General features: G+C 48.1%; 1 protein-coding gene across 1 annotated transcript in view; it reads left to right on the forward strand.

Annotated features, from left to right (window-relative positions):
• The window catches only part of RASAL2 (RAS protein activator like 2), a gene marked incomplete at its 5' end in the record, with an annotated part of 187,887 nt that extends 168,571 nt beyond the window's left edge, over nucleotides 1-19,316 (forward strand). The window contains 9 exons of the mRNA XM_084265933.1: nucleotides 1,035-1,179; nucleotides 2,076-2,312; nucleotides 2,974-3,175; nucleotides 5,793-5,992; nucleotides 6,936-7,797; nucleotides 12,068-12,202; nucleotides 13,550-13,752; nucleotides 14,245-14,332; nucleotides 18,951-19,316. Coding sequence (XP_084122059.1) covers nucleotides 1,035-1,179; nucleotides 2,076-2,312; nucleotides 2,974-3,175; nucleotides 5,793-5,992; nucleotides 6,936-7,797; nucleotides 12,068-12,202; nucleotides 13,550-13,752; nucleotides 14,245-14,332; nucleotides 18,951-19,115 — 2,237 coding nt within the window. The 3' untranslated portion in view covers nucleotides 19,116-19,316. The remainder of the gene's footprint in view (nucleotides 1-1,034; nucleotides 1,180-2,075; nucleotides 2,313-2,973; nucleotides 3,176-5,792; nucleotides 5,993-6,935; nucleotides 7,798-12,067; nucleotides 12,203-13,549; nucleotides 13,753-14,244; nucleotides 14,333-18,950) is intronic.
• Nucleotides 19,317-20,942: the final 1,626 nt, after the last annotated feature.

Consider the following 20,942-nt stretch of genomic DNA (forward strand, 5'->3'; position numbering starts at 1 on the left):
AAAAAAAAAAAAGAAAAAAGCTTAAGAAGATGTGCTGGCTTGCTTTGCTTGCAAGGACACTGCTGACTTGAGATTCAGGGAGGGGGGGTGGGAGGTGTTTGAGGGGTTTTATGAAAACAAAGATAAAAAAACCAAAGCCCTTTTGCACAAACAAGCCTCGTGGCTTAGCTCAGAGCCAGAAGGATCATCTGAGGAGATGAACTTAGAAGAAATTTAATCATTAAATGAATGAATGAAGAGTTTTGCCTCGTGAACAGCAGTTTAAAAATCACTTGGTGTGCTAGCATATATCGGGAGGAAAACCAGTAAACAGCCCATTCCAATAAAACCAGCAAGCAAGTCCATCCCAACACGTCAAACAAAGGAAACTTCATCTGGTTTTGTAGGAGTCTGGTTTCTGTTGTGAGGCCCTACGAGAAGGGCGACAGAAATGCAAAAGATCTCAAAAGGTGCTGGCTATAAAAACGTTGTGAAGTGTTGATAAAAGAGATTGAGAAAATGATGAGTATCTGGCTAGCACCTGGGTATTACTCTTATTCAAGAGCAAGGTGACACTTTTTAAAATTAAAAAAAAGGATAAATTTAGATATAATAAAAACAAATAGTGTTGTCAAGTGCATTTCCTGGGGAAATTATGAAGACAAATGGCACAGCTTTGTTTCTAAGAGTGTGAATAATTTTATAGTTGGTAATACAACTGGAATGCAAAGACAAATCCTGTTCTTGAGGCTCTGAGTGAAGTGTCTGAGGGGGTGTAAGCAAAGCCACCCTGTTCTTGCACCTGGTTGGGGCAGCAAGGGCACAGGAGGCTGAAGCATTAGAGCATCAGCTGTCTGATCCTGTACTGCAAGTGCTCTGCTCTGTAAGAGCTGGGAGGAGTCATGTCCCCAACATCTGGTGTCTGGAGGCTGTATTGCAGACACAGGGAACAGAAGCTGCAGTTGCCAAGGAAAGGCATAAGCAGGATTTAAAGGTGTGTCAAGGAGGCTTTTCATGCAACTACCTTGGTTTGTCATCTTCTTCCCTTTGTCCAGGGGAGTTTATCAAGGCTTTGTATGAGTCAGATGAAAACTGTGAAGTGGATCCCAGCAAATGTTCATCCAGTGAATTAACAGATCATCAGAGCAACCTGAAAATGTGTTGTGAGCTGGCCTTCTGCAAGATTATCAATTCTTACTGGTGAGGCATCTCCCCTCCCCTTCTCCCCGATTAGGTCACTGGCTTAGAGGGTGCCCATTCCTCCTGAGGATGAGAAAACAGCAGCTGTACAGGGAAACAGCGTAAACCCATCTGTCTTCTGAGACTGCCCTCCTCTCTTCACTGCCTTTCCTCTCTTCCCTACCTCCCTACATGTGACACCATGTTGTAGGTGGCAGTTGTGCTCTCATTGAGGGGTTCCAGTCCCACACACTGTATCTGACCGGAGCGTCTGCTGAGATACTCTGCCAAGGGAATGCATACTGAGCTGTGACTGAATAAGGGAGGGAACCAAGGGAGAAGATAACAGCTTAGCTTCAGCTTGGAATAAAAAGCTGCAAGTTTTGATGTGTCTAGATAAAACTCAGACCCTTTAGATCTGTAGAATTGAAAAGGAAATCACCAGGAGGAAATGTTGGCAGAGAGATCTCTATTAATCCCTGTTTCTGAGTAACTGTGAAAGAACAAGCATTTCTGCTTTAGGATGAAGCCCACACGAGATACTGAGAGAGTTTAACAAGTAAAGTAAAAATTTCAGTTGTGGAGATGAGCTTGGTTTGGGTTTTTAATATTCCAACACCCTGTTTGCTCCAGGATTGCAGTGGAGAAGTAGTCCTTAGCTTGCCAATCAGAGTGTCTGAAAATGGCTTCACGTAACATATATGAGCAAGGGATGCTTTAAGGACTACTTAAGTATCGCCAGCTTAGACGGGGAATCTAAGAATAGATGGCTAATGACGTTTCTTATGCTAGAGAGAGACACAGGGTGGGGTGGAAGGAGCCGATGATGCTTTCTCACAGATAATTATTTCAGGTGCTTGGTCACCAGTTCAACTTGTTGTCCATGCGAATTTATTTCCTGGTTTATCATTTTCCAGCGTGTTCCCTCGTGAGCTGAAGGAGGTGTTTGCATCTTGGAAGCAGCAGTGCCTGAGCAGAGGCAAACAGGACATCAGTGAACGCCTGATCAGTGCCTCCCTCTTCCTCCGGTTCCTGTGCCCCGCTATCATGTCCCCCAGCCTCTTCAGCCTGATGCAGGAGTACCCCGATGACCGGACATCTCGCACACTCACGCTTATCGCTAAAGTCATTCAGAATCTCGCCAATTTTGCTAAGTATGTGGTAGTGGTAAGACAGAAACCTGTGTGTCTGGGAGCACAAGTCACAATAAGCACGGATTCACTGGCAAATTGAAGTCAGCATTAGAAAAGGAGGGAACTTTTCACTTGTAGGTGAACGTAGTTCCCGAGACACCTCCGTGTTGAGCTAGTTAAATTCTTTTCACATGCAGATCTGAGCTGTGTTGAATTCAGCAGAGGGGACGAAGCATAAAACCAAGAGGAGCTACATATTAGCATGTCAGTGTGTATGCTATTTCAAAAGAAAAAGCCTGTTTCCACCAAGGATCATGATTTTCCTCCTTTCTTCCTTCAAAGTTCCCAGCTGAACAATATGAAGGGCATGGCGTGTCTCTTACAGGGGAGGGGATGCAGAGAAGGTTGAAAGAGAAAGGGTGTCTGTAGGAGGAAGGAGGGGGAGAGATGTGTTAAGCATCTTGATCATAATATGAACAGTGAGTGACCGCTGTTTAAATTGTTCCAAGAAAACCGTGAATCTCTTAAATTGTTTGGGCTTTTTTAATCCCAGACCAAACCTTCAGAAAGGCAAGTCTGAAGTTAAGCACTTGAGTAATTGTCTGTAAGCACTTGTGTTCTGTATTTTTGCAGGGAGGTTATTGACTGGGTGTTGCCCCCATCCTCTACCCCTCTCTTGCAGGTTTGGTAATAAGGAAGAGTATATGGCCTTCATGAATGACTTCCTGGAGCACGAATGGGGAGGAATGAAGCGTTTTCTCCTGGAGATCTCTAATCCAGATACCATCTCGAACATGCCTGGATTTGAGGGCTACATCGACCTGGGCAGAGAGCTCTCAGTTTTGCATTCCCTCTTATGGGAGGTTGTGTCCCAACTTGATAAGGTAAAGCTGGCTGGAGGCCCAGGAGGGTGAATCCAGCGATTGTATCGTAGCAACTGTAAACACTAGGAAACATCAAGGGATCAGCTGAAGCCTGCTGTGGGGAGAACTTAGTCAACAGCATTTGAGAGGAATGTTTGATAGTGGCACTTCACAATTGTTCTGATTTCAGATCAGGGCCTAAAGTGAGACATATGAAGTGGTTGGTCTTCAGCGTTAGTGCAAACACTTTGGAGAGCTTTAAGTAAGGATAGTTGTTAAATGGTGGAGAGGGCAGCACTTGAAAGTAGACCTGGAATTCCCTGTGTAGACCTTCTTTTCTCATAAGTGGGCTGGAAAAAAAGGAGGGTGTTTGGACAGGAAAGTGCCCAATTTGATTTCTCTGAATAAAGGAGTCTCCTCGTTGAAGACCTGATGCAAAGCCTGCTGAGACGTTCTCGTTTCTGCAGCCCTTGGGTTAGTTTGTAGTATACAAGAGGCTGCCACATGCAAACCTGGATCTGCTCTCAGGTTTGACATGCTCACTGGTGGCTGTTGTGCTGGGGTCATATGCACTGTCCAGATTCTGTTCTGCCAGTCACAACAGACATCACCAAGAATATACGTTGGTTCTGTTCAGCTGTAGGAGGAGAAGAGGCAGTAGTTTGTTTTTCCCTACCTAAGTGGCTTTGCAGGATCCAAAATATTGATAGCAAAGGTAGCTAAGACTCAAACAAAGCTGAGCTGGGAGTCAGGTTGTTTTGGAGTTTGTGGGGTTTTTTGCAAGTGCTTGGAACTGTTACATATTTTAACTTTTAGAGGTGCGTTGTTTTGTCCATATTCCATTTGTATTATTCTTCCTTTTGAAACTGGAGAGATGAGGTGAATTGCAGTGCACTCTTATTACTTGTATTGCATTTAGGCTTGCCAAAACACTTATTTGCTGGGTATCTGTGTTCTCAGAGCACGTTATTTAAAACAGGAGACAAAAAATCTGAGCTCGTTGCGTCAAAGTAAATGTAAATGTCCTTGACTCAAAAAGACAAGATAAATTAGTCTTAGTTAATCTTAGTTTGATAACAATTTATGAGCTTGTTTTTCCGTTTCCCTTCATACGTGCGCACAGCGTGCGTTCAGAACCTCACAGGCAGCAAAGTCAGCAAAAGACAGTTCAGCAGCCTCAGGAAAACCAGCCAAGTGAGCACTCAAAAGACCAGATCCTCCATTTCTACAGCTTGGGGTAACCCCCCCAGTACAGGGAATGCTGCCCATCTCCCTCCAGGCTGGTCAGGTGTCAGGTCAGGAGAAACCCAGCTCCAGTCTTTAGAACTGAAATGGATCTGCTGCTCTGGAGCTGCTCTCTGAATGCCACGGATGTTAATGTTCCTCAGGCAGCACGGAAGGGGAGGAGCCAGACCTGAATAAACCATCTAAGCAGATCTGCTTTGCCCTTTGTGTAGGTTAGACGTATGGATCTATCCTAACAGGCCCTTGGGAGCTGGCATAGTGGTTTGCTAGGGAGAGAATTAAGGGGTAAAGTTACATCACGGTACTGCTTTACTGCAGGTAATGACTGGGAAATGATGAGAGAAGTCACCTTGGAGGTTTTAATGGGAACAGAAGTAGTACAATACGAAAGTCTGTGTAGAGAGACCTTTCTCTGGAGCCAAACTGACTGGATAACTACTTACAGGAAAAAAAAAGGGGCATCTTTGAAAAGAGCATTGTCTTTGTAGCAGAGTTTTACGTTTTTACAAACCTCCAGCACTTTCACCTCTTCCTACAGTCCCAAGAGCCTGAAGATGCCCTGTAGACAATAGGACCAGCAGTGACCCAGAGTGGGGAGAAAGCTAAAGAGCTGGAATGAGCAGCCTTCCTCGTTGGAAGGGCAGCTGCTCTTAGCCCAGTCCTGGCCAACGCTGAGCTAACATGTCATTGAACAAGAAGCTACGCATTTAATCCCAGGCTGATGTGATAATGTTGGGATGAGGATCATTGATGTTTTCACGCAGTTACTGTTCACTTTTAGGGAGGGAAGAATGCCTTGACTTTTGATAACAGGGTGCAGAACATGGCATCAGAGAGGATGCCCCAAGCAAAAGGCTTATGAAATGAAAACCTTCTCTCTCCCCACCTCCCTCAGCCCTTGCAATTCTCTCATGATCCCCCTGAATGCCGCATCCCCTTGTCTGTTGGCATGCATTTCCTTTACCACGTGACACCCTTTGCCTGGAAAGTTTCCCCCACTTAGCTCAATCTGTAGTCTTTGAATGCCCTTTAATGAGTAGATACCGTAGTTTTCACTTTGACCTCACCCGCCCTGGACATAGTTTGCTTTGCATGATAGTTTTGCATTGGAATGGCAATGGTTTTGTTTTATTGAGCATGATTTTTATTTTTGGGGGTCAATCCTAATTTCTTTTCTATTTCCTTTTCTTTCCTCAATGTCTGCTGCACCCCGTTTCGTCTCCTCCATTCATCTCGTCGCCGTGGTTACGCTGCTCCGTAACACTGCATTACGGTCCTGGCACACCCGCACACAACCACCCACCCTCCTTCCTTCCACCTCCACCCCTCCGCCTCTGTGCATCGTTATCAAAAAAAAACCTGGCGGATGTCGCGGTGCTTGTTGTCCAATTAGGGTGAAAATTCCTTCCTACAGGCGACCGTGGCAAAACTGGGACCCCTTCCTCGTATTCTTGCTGATATCACCAAATCAATGACCAACCCTACACCGATACAGCAGCAGCTGAGGCGTTTCACTGAGCACAGCTCTAGTCCCAATGTCAGTGGCAGTCTCTCCTCAGGGCTTCAGAAGATATTTGAGGACCCCACTGACGGGTACGTAACAGCCAGAGCTTGGGGGAAGATGTGGGCTCGGGGGGACGATAAGCCAGTAAAGAGCTGAGTGCTTCATCACCTGAACTCTCTGCCCAGGCCAGCTGTAGGAGCAAGGAACTTGCGCCTCTGTCATGGCGAATACAGAGTCCCAGTAAGAGGGTGCACAGGGTGGCACTGGAGACATGAAGTTTTCACCTTGCCAAGGACTCAAATGTGTCTCTGGGAATTCGGCGACTTCAGCTGCTAAAAACCAGTGTTGGGGTTTGCTGCCAGTCTGATGCATAGTCAGCCATCGCGTTTCCTTCTGGTGATCCGGCTGCTTATCCACTGCTGGTTGGGCTGTAGGAGGAACCTGTTATCAGTGAGAGAGCAAACACAGTCCCTCTTGTGTAGGGCAGTGTTTCTCACGCTGTAATAGCTGTTAATCCGAAGGAAGAAGTCGTGACGTGGCAGAACTGCTGGAGAGCCGGGATACTGTGGTCTCTGAGCGGTTTCTGTGCTGTCGGATATGAGGGCTGTTTTGCCACGTAGAAGTGCCAGCCCTCTGAGCTTACATCTGTGGGAGCCTTCATGCAACTCCTGTTAAATTTTCCAACCTGCACCCCACAACCACATAACGCTGGTGAAGGGTTAAATGGAATCTGAACTGCTGGAGACACGGGTGTCTTAAGCGAGGAGGATTTGGGGGGGAATGGTTTGCATTTCACCTGTGGAAAAAAGCAAAGATGAAGCACTTCTTGAGTCAAATGTAATTCTCAAAGATAAGTGGTAATTAAGGAAGAGTGTGTTCTGACTTGAACACAAAGAGCTCATAAAAGGAAATCTGGTTCCTTGAAGCTTGTAGTTGGCAGAGAGGTTAAATGAGGTAGAAAGACTTCTCTGGGACAGATCTCTCAGGGTCTTGGCTGCTTAAAAATTAACCAAATTCCTTTCCACTCCACAGTGACTTGCATAAGCTGAAGTCTCCAACCCAGGAAAACGTAGATGGATATTTTAGGGGCAAGACCTTACTGTTGGTTCAGCAGGCATCCACCCAGAGCATGACTTATTCAGATAAGGACGAAAGGGAAAGCGTGTTGCCCAATGGACGTAGCATCTCTCTCATGGACCTCCAGGATCCTCACATGGCTCACAGTGACCATGCTTCTGTTATGCACGACGTGCCTTTGCGCCTGGCTGGCAGCCAGCTCTCTATCACGCAGGTGGCAAACATCAAACAGCTGTGGGAAACTCAGAGCACACCCCAGAGCGCTCCCCAGGTGAGAAGGCCTCTGCACCCGGCTTTGAACCAACAGGGCAGCCTCCAGCCTCTGTCATTCCAGAACCCGGTTTACCACCTCAACAACCCAACCCCACCAATGCCAAAGGCCTCTGTGGACTCCAGCTTGGAGAACCTGAGCACTGCCAGCTCCCGGAGCCGAAGCAACAGCGAAGACTTCAAACTCAGCGGACCTAGCAACAGCAGCATGGAGGACTTCACCAAGCGCAGCACGCAGAGCGAGGACTTCTCCCGGCGCCACACAGTCCCTGACAAGCACGTCCCCATCGCGCTACCCCGCCAGAACAGCAGCAGCCAAGCACAGATCCGCAAAATGGACCAAGGCGGGCTGGGCGCCCGGGCCAAAGCGCCACAGTCCCTGCCGCACAGCACGTCCTTGCGGAGCACGGGCAGCATGTCAGGAGTGTCGGGGGCCATGGTGACTGAACCCATTCAGAACGGGAGCCGGTCCCGGCAGCAGTCCTCATCCTCTAGAGAGAGCCCTGTCCCAAAGGTGAGGGCAATTCAGAGGCAACAAACGCAGCAGGTAAGGAAAACCCTCTTCCAGGCACTTTCTGCTTTGATGTTCCCCTCACCGCTGCCTTGACCTTGGAGGCTTTTTGACCTTTTGAGTTGAGTGGAGTTGAACCGAGAGTACGGGCACTTAGGCAAGTGACGAGTAGCAAGGGTAAGGCGCAGTCCTGCTGGTTCCCCATCCAAGCTGGGCAAGCCTACGGCACCTATTATTTATGGGTGCTTTTGTACTAAATTTAACAAGAAAAACCCCGTTTTGCATTAGCTAAGGTAGCACCAGGCCTGCCGAAAGGAACAGAACTTGAAAATGTCCCTGGATTAAAAAAAAAATAATAGGAGCAGCCTTGTTCCCAATAGCAGGTACGATTGCCACATGAGAATGAACCCTGTGGTGCTAATTTAAAAGCATAGCTACCTGAAAACAGAGAAATAAACAGAGATAAAATATTGCAGACTAAACTGCTGCCAAAATAATAAATAAGTACAGTTGGTTTAAGCGTGGAGAAATCTATATTTCACCATGATGCAACAATCCTTTGCTGGTCCCCAAATAAATACTGCTTTTTCATTAATCATCCCAAACTATGAATAATGCAAACACTTTCTGGCAAGGAGTGCTTGTATGTACCGGCTCCTAATGTGCGTTATCAGTCCTTCATAGGTAGCTGTAAATCAAGATTTCCTTGTCCAAAAGCCAATAGTTCTTTACCTTTACAAAAAAAAAAAAAATCCCTGTTGTGATTTGCTGTGTATGAAAATCTTTTCCTAAATTAGTTTAATGTTAAAGAGAAAAGAAGTATTGAAATGCTTGGCACTACAGCGATGGATCTGCAGGCCAGAGGGAAGGCAGTGGTTCTTCTGAGTGCCATATTAGTGCACACAGACTTCTCAGCTGGTCAGGGTGAGGCTTTTGAAGCTATTCCTCGGGGCTAAGCATTTTCTCCCATGGTCACTGCAAGGGTAACCATGGGCACATTGGACTGACCATACCTAGTACTGAAGGAAAATTTTTAAGCTCCCACTTCCCACAAGACCTCCTAGAAAGGATGCTGCTCTGCACACAGGCATGAACAAGGAACTTCCCTGCGGAAAGTTGCAGCCCCTGAGGCTGAGACTGTGCCACGCTCAAACAACATCCACAGGGAGCAGGTTATGATCCTCCTTGCTGACGTAGCCCTGTTGGCAGAAGTGCTGGTGAAGACATGGTTACACAGGGGGAAGGCCTTTTAGCTTGTAAGGTAATGCTGGCAGAGGAACTTACTTGCCAGTGTGAGGTCCTTCCCTGCCAAAGGTTTTACTGGTATCCCCGCTTTTTGGTGTAGCTTTTTGGCAAAGTCCTGAACGTTGCAGTCAAAAGCAGGAGAATCTGGACAACACCAGGGAACTCAGGAGCAATCAGGGCTTCCAGACTGCCTTGATACCTCGGGTTCGTTCAGGTACAAGGAGATCAGAAACACCAAATACCAAAGCAAAGGCTGTGATGCCAAGTCAGTAATAACCAGAAAAACTAATTGCCTGTTACTTGAAGTGGTGTGTTTGTGTCCTCCTTCGGAGGGGTTTTTTACATCTGGGCGTGGCGGGGTGGTAGGTAAAGTATACAGACTACAACTAAGTGTAGTGCAGAGGTGGGAGGAAATCTTTAGGCCAGTAAGAAGGATAAATCTGAAGGCTAAAAACTCCCTTTGCAGTTGTCAGGCATACAGTGTGAACCTGTACTGTGTGGTCTGCTGGGTCTGATGGCAGGGTTCCATCTTAGCCAAAGTTCCCGGGGAGCCCCGGTGCCTTTCCTTGGGGCTCGTTATGGGAAGTACCGCACAAATATGCAAAGGCTTTACTCTGAAGGGGTTAGGATAAGGAGGACAAAGTGCAAGTGTTGTGTCTCAAATCTCTGTGCATACACCTTGCCCAGGTGGTTTCTGCCCTGTCTGTCTTTATGAGAAAGGTTGGGTTAGCTGCTTGCAAACCCCTGTCTTTTCTTATCTTAAATTGCTGATTACCCAACTGCCCTCAGGTAAATCAGTTACTTTGCTTGTTTGGCATCAGAGTGGACTTCCCACTTCCCTCTTCTCCAGTTTGCTTTTACACTCAGCTTCATCGATGCCTGTGACTGGCTTCAGGGCAGTTTTATTCCCCTCTCTCGTAGCTGATGTGCATCTACTTATTTTTCCACTCTACCTTCCATACAAATTGCTTCCACTGGATTCATTAGAGTACTTGCTCATACTTTATTCAGAGAAATCAATTTGTTCTTTCCCTCCCCACAGCCTTGAGAAATGTCTCGAAGTGTGCCAAATCAAGTGGCCAAAATTTTTTTGAAGCAAATTCCATTGCATCCTTTTAATTGCAAATTGGGTTGTGGAATTCTGTTCTTATTTAAAGAAGAAAAAGAGAAAAGAGAAGCTGGGCATGTTCTTTCTGGGCATGTTCTCTCTAGGCATGCTTTGTGGGCGTTATAATTATTAGACTCTGTTCTCTACAAGTCCCATTTGTTTCTGAATATAGAGCTAGGCCTTTTGTTTGCTGGGAGAGGTCACTTTTTGCCTTCCATTTCCATTGAGTAGGTAGGTGGGAACAGAAATGTCAGTGTGTTCCTCTGGAAGAGAGGCAAAGAGGGGAATTAATACACATTACTAGCAGGCATTTTTCTTTTCTCCCCCTTTAATAGAGTATAATTCATAACCCATTAGCATGTGAAGTGCTTGCCATCCGCTTGGTCTTTGTAAGCTTCCGGAGTTTGGCTGCTGAAAATACTCCGTCCTACAGCCTGCGAGGTGGTTCGGTGAGGTTTGCTGTGCTCAGCTGTCTGTTACAAAGGCTGGTGATGTAGTTCAGAGTCACACTTCTGCTGTCTTAGTCCTTCACAGCTCCACTGAGCGGTGACAGTCTATATCCATAGCTGTTCCTGATTCCTCCAGCAGCTCCTGGAGCCGCAGCACCTACCTCCAAGAATAGCCTGGCGGTTCTGGTCTCCCTTTGCTATGGCTGTCACACAGCACTCAAAGGCACTATTGGCCTTCCTGCTGTGAAGGCTGTCTTCTAGAGAAAAGGCCTCTGACCAAATGCGGGGATTTTGGCCTAATTCCTACTCCTTTCCTTTACACCCATCCTTGCTGGGGCTTCTTCCAGTGCTGGAGTCTTCATCACTGCTCAGCTGAGGCATTGCAGGCAAATCCTCTGGCTAGAGCTGGCATAGGATGTATGCAGCACTCACCAGCCCTGTTCTCATCAACAGGAGAAACAGGAACGGGGGGTGATGTTATCCCTCGCCCGACTCACGTAAAGGAGCTGTTACTCGCCCGTAAAGAGCTAGCTCCTCACCAAAACTCAGACTTCATGGTGCCCCTGCCACAGAGCACGTTCCTCTTCTGTGCACTAGTGAAACAAGGCAGTGAGCTGAAAAGCAGCTGGAGTACAAACAGAAGCTGCAGTTGGGGTGGGCAGGGGGGCGAACTTGATCTGCATTTCTCAGGAAGTTAAGACAGCGTTGCTCTTTCAGGCGTAATTATGCTAATTCCAGTGCTTATAAACTTGTCTTTGTCCGTGAGAATTGCTTGGAATTTGTAGCCAGCCATATTTTCCCCAGCTGGGCAGAGTTTCTTGTTTCTTTTCTTGGCTATCTTTTCAGCTTCCCTTGAGGAGGATAGCTCTGATGGTGTTTTCCAATTCTCCTGGTAAGCACTGCTGGCCGTGCCTTCCTTTCACAGCACTGTCTGGGTGTATGTGCTCCAACAGACCATCTAAATCTGACAGCCACTGGAGTGATAACATTACACACCTCTGCCGCTTCTGAGTACCGCTGTGCTGCCGTGCATCCAGCCCTGCAGCCCCATCCTCCATTGCAAAGTCTGTCTTGCAGCCTGGCTCCAAAAGCTGCTCCCAAGTTCAGCTCCTCAGTACTTGAGAGAAACTAATCTGTCTTACCTGACTGGCTGCAAGCAAAGCTTCCTCACCTTCTTTTCTTTGTGAGACATCACAGCTTGAGAAAGCCCTGCTGAAAACCTGGCAAAGGGGAAGGGGGGATGTGAACAGGATCTGGAAACTTGAACTTTCCCAAGAGGAGCTCTCTTAGCAAGCAAGAAATGTTTCTCAAGTGTATTGGTTTGAGGGACTCGAGCAAGTGCTGTGAATCCAAAGGCGAGGGCGGGTGAGGTACCTCTGCAAGAGAGGTTCTGGGGGTCCTCTGAGATGGGTTCACGGTTGTTTTTCCTCTCCAAATGGATGGGATTTCAGAGCTGATTGCGTGTAGTTTCTCTGAAAGGCGCTTACAGAGATCTCTGCTGCAGGTTCAGTCGCCCGTGGACTCTGCCACGATGTCACCAGTGGAAAGGACAGCTGCATGGGTTCTCAACAATGGACAGTATGAAGAAGTAGAGGAGGACGCGGAGCAGAATCCAGATGACCTCCGACACGCTGAGAAGGTAGGTTTTATGCTGTCGACCCTCGGGCTGATGGGCTCCTGCCCACCCCACAGCCAAGTTCATGGCTCCATCACAGCAGCACCAGAAAGCCCTTCTGCTTTCGAGCACAGGTTGTGTTGGCACAAAGTCCTGCTGTACATGCTGTCACTCACTGCTCCAGCCTGGTGTCCCACACTATGGATTAACCCGTGTACAGGCTGCGGCATGTCAAGCAGGTGCAGGCTGACGGAGCTGAGGGTTTGTACATCACAGGCTGGTACTTGGCACTTGTGTTTGTCATGAGTCATGCTGCCAGTGGGCAAGATCCTGCTCGAGTCATTATTTTTTATGACAACACCATCATCACAGCATAAAGCCATTTTTCTATGCTTGCAAGATTTCTTAGTAATCATTAAACTCCATTAAAACCCCCCCAACCCTGAACAAAACACAACTGCGACCTCAGCTGGGACACACCAGGTGATTCTCCCAGGCTCCCTAAATACAATTCAGTGTAGGAGCTGTGCTCGAATTTCATCTTGGGTTTCACCTGAGGCAGATGCCTGTCATCACAGGCACGGTGCTTCTGGCTGCACAGAAATGCCCATGATCTTATTTTTTTCCCCCAAAGTATGTTGTTTTCAGGGCTAAATACCTTTTTTCCAAATACAGCTATGTCTATATGCTGCTACAGCACAGAGGTTTAGTAAGAGGTTTGGTATTTTGCGAGGGCAGGGAGTGAGGAGGGGAACATTTGGACAGGAAGCAGGAACATTATTAGGAGAGATGAACGAACACGAACCCAAACCCAAGTGGAATACGTTGAGATTTGTTGCACAGTCGCGGAAGTGATTATCCACAGACACAGGAAATAGAAGAACAAAACCTCAGCCAGGTAAACTGACAGGCTCTGCTCTGTAGTGAAGGATCTGCTCTCCCTTCACAACAATCAGATCCTGAGGAATAAGTTACTTGGGTCCATGCTGGTTTTTCTTGTATGTTTGGTCACCCTGGAATGTTTTTACAGTTGAGTGCTGTCAGCAGGTTCTGCCTGGGAACTCCTCGAGCCTGGAGTAACTTGGGGTGTTGCCAGTCAGGACTGAGGCACCATGTTAGAGCCTTCTCAGTGCTTAAATTGTGCTACAGAATGACATCGTACAGCGTGGGAGTAGCTCAGTGCTCAAAGAGAGCCCTCATGCTCCTTGTCTGTGGTGCCCACAGTTGTTTGCTTGTCGCTTCCTTTACTTCCATCAATTTCCTGTGAAAAACGCAACACCCTCCTTGGAAAAGCAGCCGCAGAATGTAATGATCTGACCTCTTCCTTTTCCCTCTGCATCTGACCCTTTCCTCATTTCCTTCCACCCTCAGTATGAACAAGAGATAGCGAAGCTGAAGGAGCGCCTGAAGGTGTCAAGTCGACGACTGGAGGAGTATGAGCGGCGGCTCCTGGTGCAGGAGCAGCAAATGCAGAAGCTGCTGATGGAGTACAAGTCTAGGCTGGAAGACAGCGAGGAGCGACTGCGCAGGCAGCAGGAGGAGAAGGACAGCCAGATGAAAAGCATCATCAGCAGGTGAGGCTTTGGACGGTTTGGGACCATGTAGGAAGAGAAGCTCCCTGTGTCATGAGTTCTCTTTGATGTGACAGAAGGTAGTTGCTTCTTGACATCTCTGGGCTGATACCATCCTGCCTTAGAGATGAAGAAATGAGAGGTGGGGGTGGGGAAACTTGCCTCGGCTTGCCAGGAGAGGGAAGGAGAATACTTTAGGAACTCTGAACTTTGGGCTCTGGTGCACTTATATCAGGATTTTTTGCTTTGCTTGGGATCTGTACTCTAGGCGGCAGCTTTTCAAAGCAGTCACGTTTCTGGCAATGTCCATTTCAAGAATAACATGTTTAGGCAGTGAGGAGCATCAGCTGGGCAGGCAAGCTTTTCCCAGTGCTGCAGAATTCTTCTCTTGCAGAGCCAGAGCAATTGGAGCCGTGAAACCATCAGGTCAGAGTACCTGAAACACTCTGGAATAGCATTAAACTGTCCTGATTTGTACCTCTTTTTCCTCACCAGACTTATGGCAGTTGAAGAGGAGCTGAAGAAGGATCATGCAGAGATGCAAGCTGTCATCGATGCAAAGCAGAAGATTATTGATGCACAGGTAAGGAGCTCAGGATCTCCAAGAACCGAGGGCTGTCTGTGTGGTACCCATGATTTTCCCCTACCCTCCTGCCCCAGCACTGTTACCTGGCTCCCAAAGTCAGTATTGGCCTGTGGTGTTGCACATGTGACTTAACTGCCTCCTAGGAGAGAACTGGGGGTTTTAATTAATGAAGACTATTCGGACACGACGCTTGGAGAAAGCCTGACACCACATCACAGGACTGGCTGCTTCTCCAAAGCCTTTTCTGCATATTTTTTGAGATCCCAAGGGGGTAAAGGAATGGTGGTGCATTGTGTAGATGTCATTCTGAGTGTGGGCCTGGGAACTCTGGAAACGCTTTGTCTCATACCAGCATAGTTTAACTGCCGTGTGCATGCATCTCAGCTGTGCCAGCTACAAGCATGGCTTTGAACGTTCCAGCCAAGAGGAGGAGAACGCTTTCCGTGGAGCATCGCCCTCCGTAACGTCCTGTGTGACATTCCACCCCATCCGACTGTCCACATCAGTCCCGGAGAAACGCCCACTTTGCCATGACGGTGGGAAGTGGGACCTCGTGGGCAGTGCATGTGGCTGTACCGTGGGGGATCGTTCCAGCTTTTCTTCCGTGTCTGTGCCGATCCCAGAGAGCAAAGCCTGTACAGCAGAGCCTGAGCCTGGTTTGATACCTGCCTGCCATGTTCTGTTTGTGGTACCTGCATTTGGAAGACATCTTCCCCGCTTCTGGGTTTCTCAGTAGTTCCAGCTGTAAACTTTGCCTTTGGGAATAGCCCAAGTCATTTCAGGAAGTTGTCTCCCGACGCAGAGGCCGGAGCAGCCTCAATTGAATGCTGTTGATGGCAGCTGCATAGTGGGATTCAGGCAGAAGCAAGCACAAAGGGGCATGCCCTGGGCGTTAGATTTTTTTTCCTGTTGAATGCCCAGCAATAACAGAAATGTCTGAGCTCACGTGGAGCTGTAGGGTAAATATTAAGTGGGAAAAAAGCTGTGTTTTTCAAAGCCTGGTGTAACACTGGGAGCATGTTTATGGCTGGTTTCTTTTTGATAATTTGAAGAGTTCTGGTTTTCTTGCTGCCTCTGCCCGTTTTCCCACAGTTCTTCAGGAAGACTGTTGATGAAAGCTGGATTCTCAGATTGGTGCCATCTAACCTGAATAAACCAGTTGCACAGGATAACCTGGTGCTTCCGTTAGCCAGCCTTACGGAATAAAACAGGGAATCCTACTGGAGTTACACCACGTTCAGTCCCTAGCTGTTGCACAAGATGCTCTACACAGAGACACAGGTGTAGTCACCCTCTCTAGATGCAGCTCAAGATAAAATCCTTTTCTGTGAGGACTTGCACTCCAGTTGCAAAGTGGGAGAGCACAGTGCTGGAGGACAAACAGGAACGTAGACAGTCACTGTGTCTTTATTTGGAGGGGAACAGTACAGCGGCCTCCCGGCTGATCAGGGAGTTCGGCAGGCGGAAGCGGGAGTAGGAACTGAACATGCTGGGTGGGTCACTTTTGAGCAACAGGGACAGGCAGGGCTTTCTGCTGTCATACCCTGACAGAACAGTACCTCATCCAGACAGCAGCCCTGTTTTGGAAGGAGGTTGATGCCTTTTTTCATCTCCTCAAGAAGGAGAAGAGGGGGCACCAAGCAAACACATGAACAGTGATTTCCAGAGGGGAGGATCTGAGAGACTGACTATGGAAATTGTCCTTCCCTGTGTTCCCTGTCTGTGCCTGTAGGCGCTCAGCCTTGCTGTGCAGGCATGGACCAACAAGGCCACCAACAGTGGACCAGTCTGACCCCTCAGCATCATGCTGCTGCTGGCATGAAGGCCTCAGACCCTCAGGGCTCAGAGTTGTGGTCCTTGATCACACTTGATCAAATGATGCAACGTTTATCATCTGTTCTGGAAACCCTTGAAAACACAGTAGCAAAACGGTAGCATTAATGATTCCTCTTTAATCTGGCTTTCATTTTTAATTCCTCCCCCCCCAAAGTGCTATTTGGGCAAGCAAGGTCATCTGGAAACCTGAACTGCTTCAGCATCAACCAGCTTGCGGGGGGAGCTTAGGTGTCACTGCCTTTTTGTGAGTGCCTGAGCCAGAGGGAACTGAGGAAGGGCTCAGAACAGGCACACCAGAGGAGCCCCAGTGTTGGTGGGTTGTGTCCAATCCCTCCAGGTTGTGCTTGGCAGATTTTTCTTAGCCTGCGATTCGTTTGGCAAAGGGATATAGCAATGGCTGGAAAAGAGAAGTCCTTCTTTGTGTGAGGTTTCTTAAGTGGAGCTGGAACCTGTCTTGTCATACCTGTCTGAAGAGTTAAAGGCTGCTCAGAAACAGCAGTAACGTGGGCTGCTCGTGCTGCATCTCCACGAGATGCTTTTCAGGATTCGCCCTTTTGCCTGCGGTTGGGCACAGCACCCAACAGTGCACCCATGCACAGGGACAGCCTTGTTCTCGGTGCGTGTGCCATGGTTCCAGGGGCTGGCTGTCTCTGGGCCGCCCCCAGGGCTGAGCAGGGGCTGGGTCTGCTTAAAGTCTCTCCTTGGAGCAGTGGAGCTGCAAAGAGTACTGGCCCAGTTGCTACTGCAAGTGACATCTCCGCTGTGTTAAATTACAGGTCATAAATGGGGATGAGATAATTCAAACAGGCAAGTAAACCCAATCAGTTCTTTAGCTGAGCAGTACCCGGTCCTGGCCCAGCACACTGACCTCCTACCCATTCCAGCTCCTCCCACTCCCCGTGCCCGATTCACGTGTGTTAGAGACATGTTTGCGCGGTTGGGTTTTGCTCTGAGCGAGAAGATGCCTCTGCTCACCACGCTCATGCTTTTAAGACCAATTTCCCAAACGTGGATTTCCAGCTGTTTTGCCAAGCGGCACGGTGAGTGCCCACCAGTGGCAGAAAATAACCAGCCTCTCATTTTTAACTCTTCCAAAAGAAATTTCCATTTTAAATTATATATTCCTGGGGAAACGCAGTCTGAGGAGGAGGAGCTTGAACTTGCCAGACACCACGTTTCTGTTGAGATTTGGCAGCATTTATTTCAGCACGGGAGGAGAGGCGAAGGCCTTTGTCTCCTCCATTGTCCATTCTCCTTACTCTTATGGACTGGACCAGGGCAAGCGCTAGGCCAGACTGTAGCCTGCCTTCCTCCTTGTCGGTTTCTCATGCTTCCTCATCCTCCTCCTCTGTTTGCTCTGCTACTCAGAGCTCAGTCTCTCCAGGGCTTCGGTACAAGCAGTACTTAGATTCTGCTTTGTTTTTGCACCCTCACGCTTCTCTGTGTGGGGAGGCCCACTGAGAGACGCAAACATCGCCGGGTTACGGATGTACAGCGCAGCTGACGTGCGGGATCAGAATCTCGCGGGGCTGCTGTACCGCTTAGGTCTCCTGGGCAGTGTCCCTGAACTGTCCCTTGATGTTTGTGCCTCCCGTGCATTATTTTTCCTTCCATTTTGTTTCTCAATGGGCTGGACTGGGAACAGTTCCTGCAGGCAGCTCTTTTTTTCCATCCGAGTAAATTAGATGGTTTTTTCCTTCTCAAAGAAAAAAAGCCCATCAGCGGGTAGCACGGAGAGCGTATTCACCTGCTGCCGTCTCTGCTGCTGCTCTGTGTGGCTGCATTTGGTTTTAATTGTTATTTTTTGAGGGAAAATGAAAATTGCCATTTCTAACCGTGCCACCAGCTCTTCGGTGCGACCCTCCCATGCTGCATCCCACTGCAGATGTTCTGGCTCTTAGCAGGCTGGGGTTTCTTGGTGGGGTTTTCATTCTTTATAAATTCAGCGGGCGCCCTTTAGCTTTCTGAACACTTCTGCTAAAAGTGGAGCCTTAACCCTTTCTGCAGAAGAATCAAAACCGGGCTTTGGGAGCCCTGGATTCGGCAGAGCCCGGGAGCCCCTCTGAGCTGGAATGGGTCTAGGAGCAGCGTGTTCAGTGTTCGTTCTCTGTGTTCTGTCAATGGCATCTCCCCCACCCACACTGCCCCCTTCCCCGTCACCTCAAGTAACCCTTCGTCGTAGCTTTTGGCTGCTTCTCCTCTGTGTCGCTGTTGCACCCCCGCTCCTGCCGGTGACCGCAGGCTGCCATTATCTGCTTTTCTTTCTTTCGAGCATACCATGAGTTTATTCTGAGCACACTCCATCCACGATACAGAGACGATGGCCGTTAGATACCACTTGCACTTCTCTCTGCCGGATGAAACCTCCACCACTTTTGTTTTCTGCTGCCTGTTTCTGTTTTTCTAACGTATTTTAAAAAACAAAATAATAAATTGGCTATCGCTGTTATTAACACCAACATCCTTCCCCCTGCCATGGCGAAACCCTGCATTTCCATCTGCCTCGCTGGGAGGCTGGCTGGGTAAAGCCACCAGTGACTCGCTGTCACTCCGTGATGTGTGAAGCCCGTGGCTTGCAGGGGCTGTGTCACACCAAGAAAACAGAAAGAGGCAGACATCCCATCTTACCAGAGAATGTTAGCCGAGCTGCCTCTGCCTAGACATCACCTGACGACGCTGTCACAGCCCCGGGTCCTGGAAGTTCCCCCTAAAGCAGGTTGGTGGGGAAAAGGCATTTCGTTTGGGGAGGAGCTCTGACTTTGTGGGGTGTCTGTTGCAGGAGAAGCGGATCGTGTCCCTGGACTCTGCCAACACGCGGCTGATGAGTGCCCTGACGCAGGTGAAGGAGCGCTACAGCATGCAAGTCCGCAATGGCATCTCCCCCACCAATCCCACCAAGCTTTCCATCACGGAGAATGGTGAATTCAAAAACAGCAGCTGCTAACTGGGCAGATGCTGCCAGCCATCTCCCCAGGAGAAGGGCGAGAGGGAGCAGACTCAAGAAACCTTCAGAATAGCCCCCCCTTCCCCTTACAGGTTTACATAATGCTGCTAATGAATTGGAAAAGAGAAATAAGAACTCTGAAAGGTGGGCTTGAATTCCCCACTCAAGGCCAGGAGAACCAGGCTCCCGTGAACAAGTCCTTCCGTATCACTGTGTAAATAGAGGGAGCTCTTGGGTCATGTACAGAAAATGCTGATGTAATATACCAAAAGGAAGTGAATACTGTAGATTTTTTTAATTATTGCTATTTTTATTATTGTTTTTCTCTTGTTGAAAGCACTGCAGTCCTTGGAGAAGGAAGAGGGGAGTGTGAGTGCATGTGTGTTGTGGGTGAGAGATGAGCAGTGGGTTTCACCAGACAGCAGCTGTACATATCGCACAGACTGGTACCAGTACATGAGTGGAGTGAAACAGGAGTGAAATGAATTCTCTAAGAAAACTCATCTGGTTTTTATGCCCCTCTTCTTCAGCCACTCTGTAACTGAATGCAAACTCAACAGCAAAACATTTTAGCAAGGAAATTGGCTCTTGCTGGGTCCTGTACCTGCTTTTGGTAGGACTCCAGCAAAAAAAAACAAGTCAGTCTTTCGGGTCAAGGTAAAAACTCGGAGCAGCACGCTCGTTTCTCTGCCGTCGCGCAGTCAGGCTTCCCACCAGACAGACAGACGGAATCTGCAGTTTTTCATGGTAGGATTCTTTCTTTTTTCTTTTTTTTACCCCAGTTCTAATGCAGTTTTATATTTCTGTTTTGAGAACTTAGACCTGTAAATACTTTTTTTTAGAAGCTTCCATCTGTTCCCCACTTTACGCAGCACCCTGAGTCCATGCTCTGCGCTCCAGTCAGGGAGAGCACTCCGAGGGCAGGGCCGACCCAGGGCCTATGCCTAGCAATCCAACTCCCCACCTAGCATTTCCCAGTGCTAGAGGATGGCTCTGTTTTAACTCTCCTTCAATTTCCCTGGCCCAGCCACTAGCATTGCAAGTCGAGTTCCAATGAAAGATGCTTTCAGCACATTTGTGTTAAAAGATCTTCTATTTCCACTGAAATTTGCCTTTCTCTGGCTACTTTAAAGGGTTTTTTTGTACACGCCAGGTTTTTTTAAGGAGTTCTGCCTAAGCTTTCCTCTCCAGTTACTTTCAGTGGCATTTCCTAGAAGCTCACTTACAGGCTGCATGTGAACGCGTATATAATTACAAAGTGACCTTCTCGGGGAAGATAGTGACATTTGCAACCTGTAAAAGATTAACAATAAATGACGCAGGTATTGTCAATTCTCATGATTTTATCAAATGCCACAATATTCGGTCTGATGCGGCGGGGGATGTGTGGTTAAAATCCCAGGTTCCAAAGTCGAGTAATAAATACTGTGTGAATCTTCACTTTTACTTTTTGGAATACATTTCTAGCCCCCGGGGCCCTCAAAGTAAATAAAATCATTGCAACATCAGCCAACATTTTGAATTACAGAAATCCGCTCACTGCCCGTGAGCGTGATTAACCATTCAGGCCAGTTAGGGGAATCAGAAATTGGAAACATTGACTCTGAATGTGACAAAAACCTCATGAGGGTGCCCGGGCTTTAGCCGATGGTGGGGCTGCAGCTGGGAACAAGTTAATGAGGCGGCTGCGCGGGTACCTAGCTGAAGTCACGCAGCCTCTGACATGGCAACACTCAGAGCTGGTTGTCCTTCTGGCCTTGGTTTCTGAATCCGTGAGCCATGTGTAGGCGTTTCTGATTGCCTGGCCTCCTGCTAGTGACCCGTGGT

The sequence above is a fragment of the Gallinula chloropus genome, assembly GCF_964237585.1.
Source record: "Gallinula chloropus genome assembly, chromosome: 6".
In the NCBI taxonomy this organism is placed as follows: Eukaryota; Metazoa; Chordata; class Aves; order Gruiformes; family Rallidae; genus Gallinula; species Gallinula chloropus.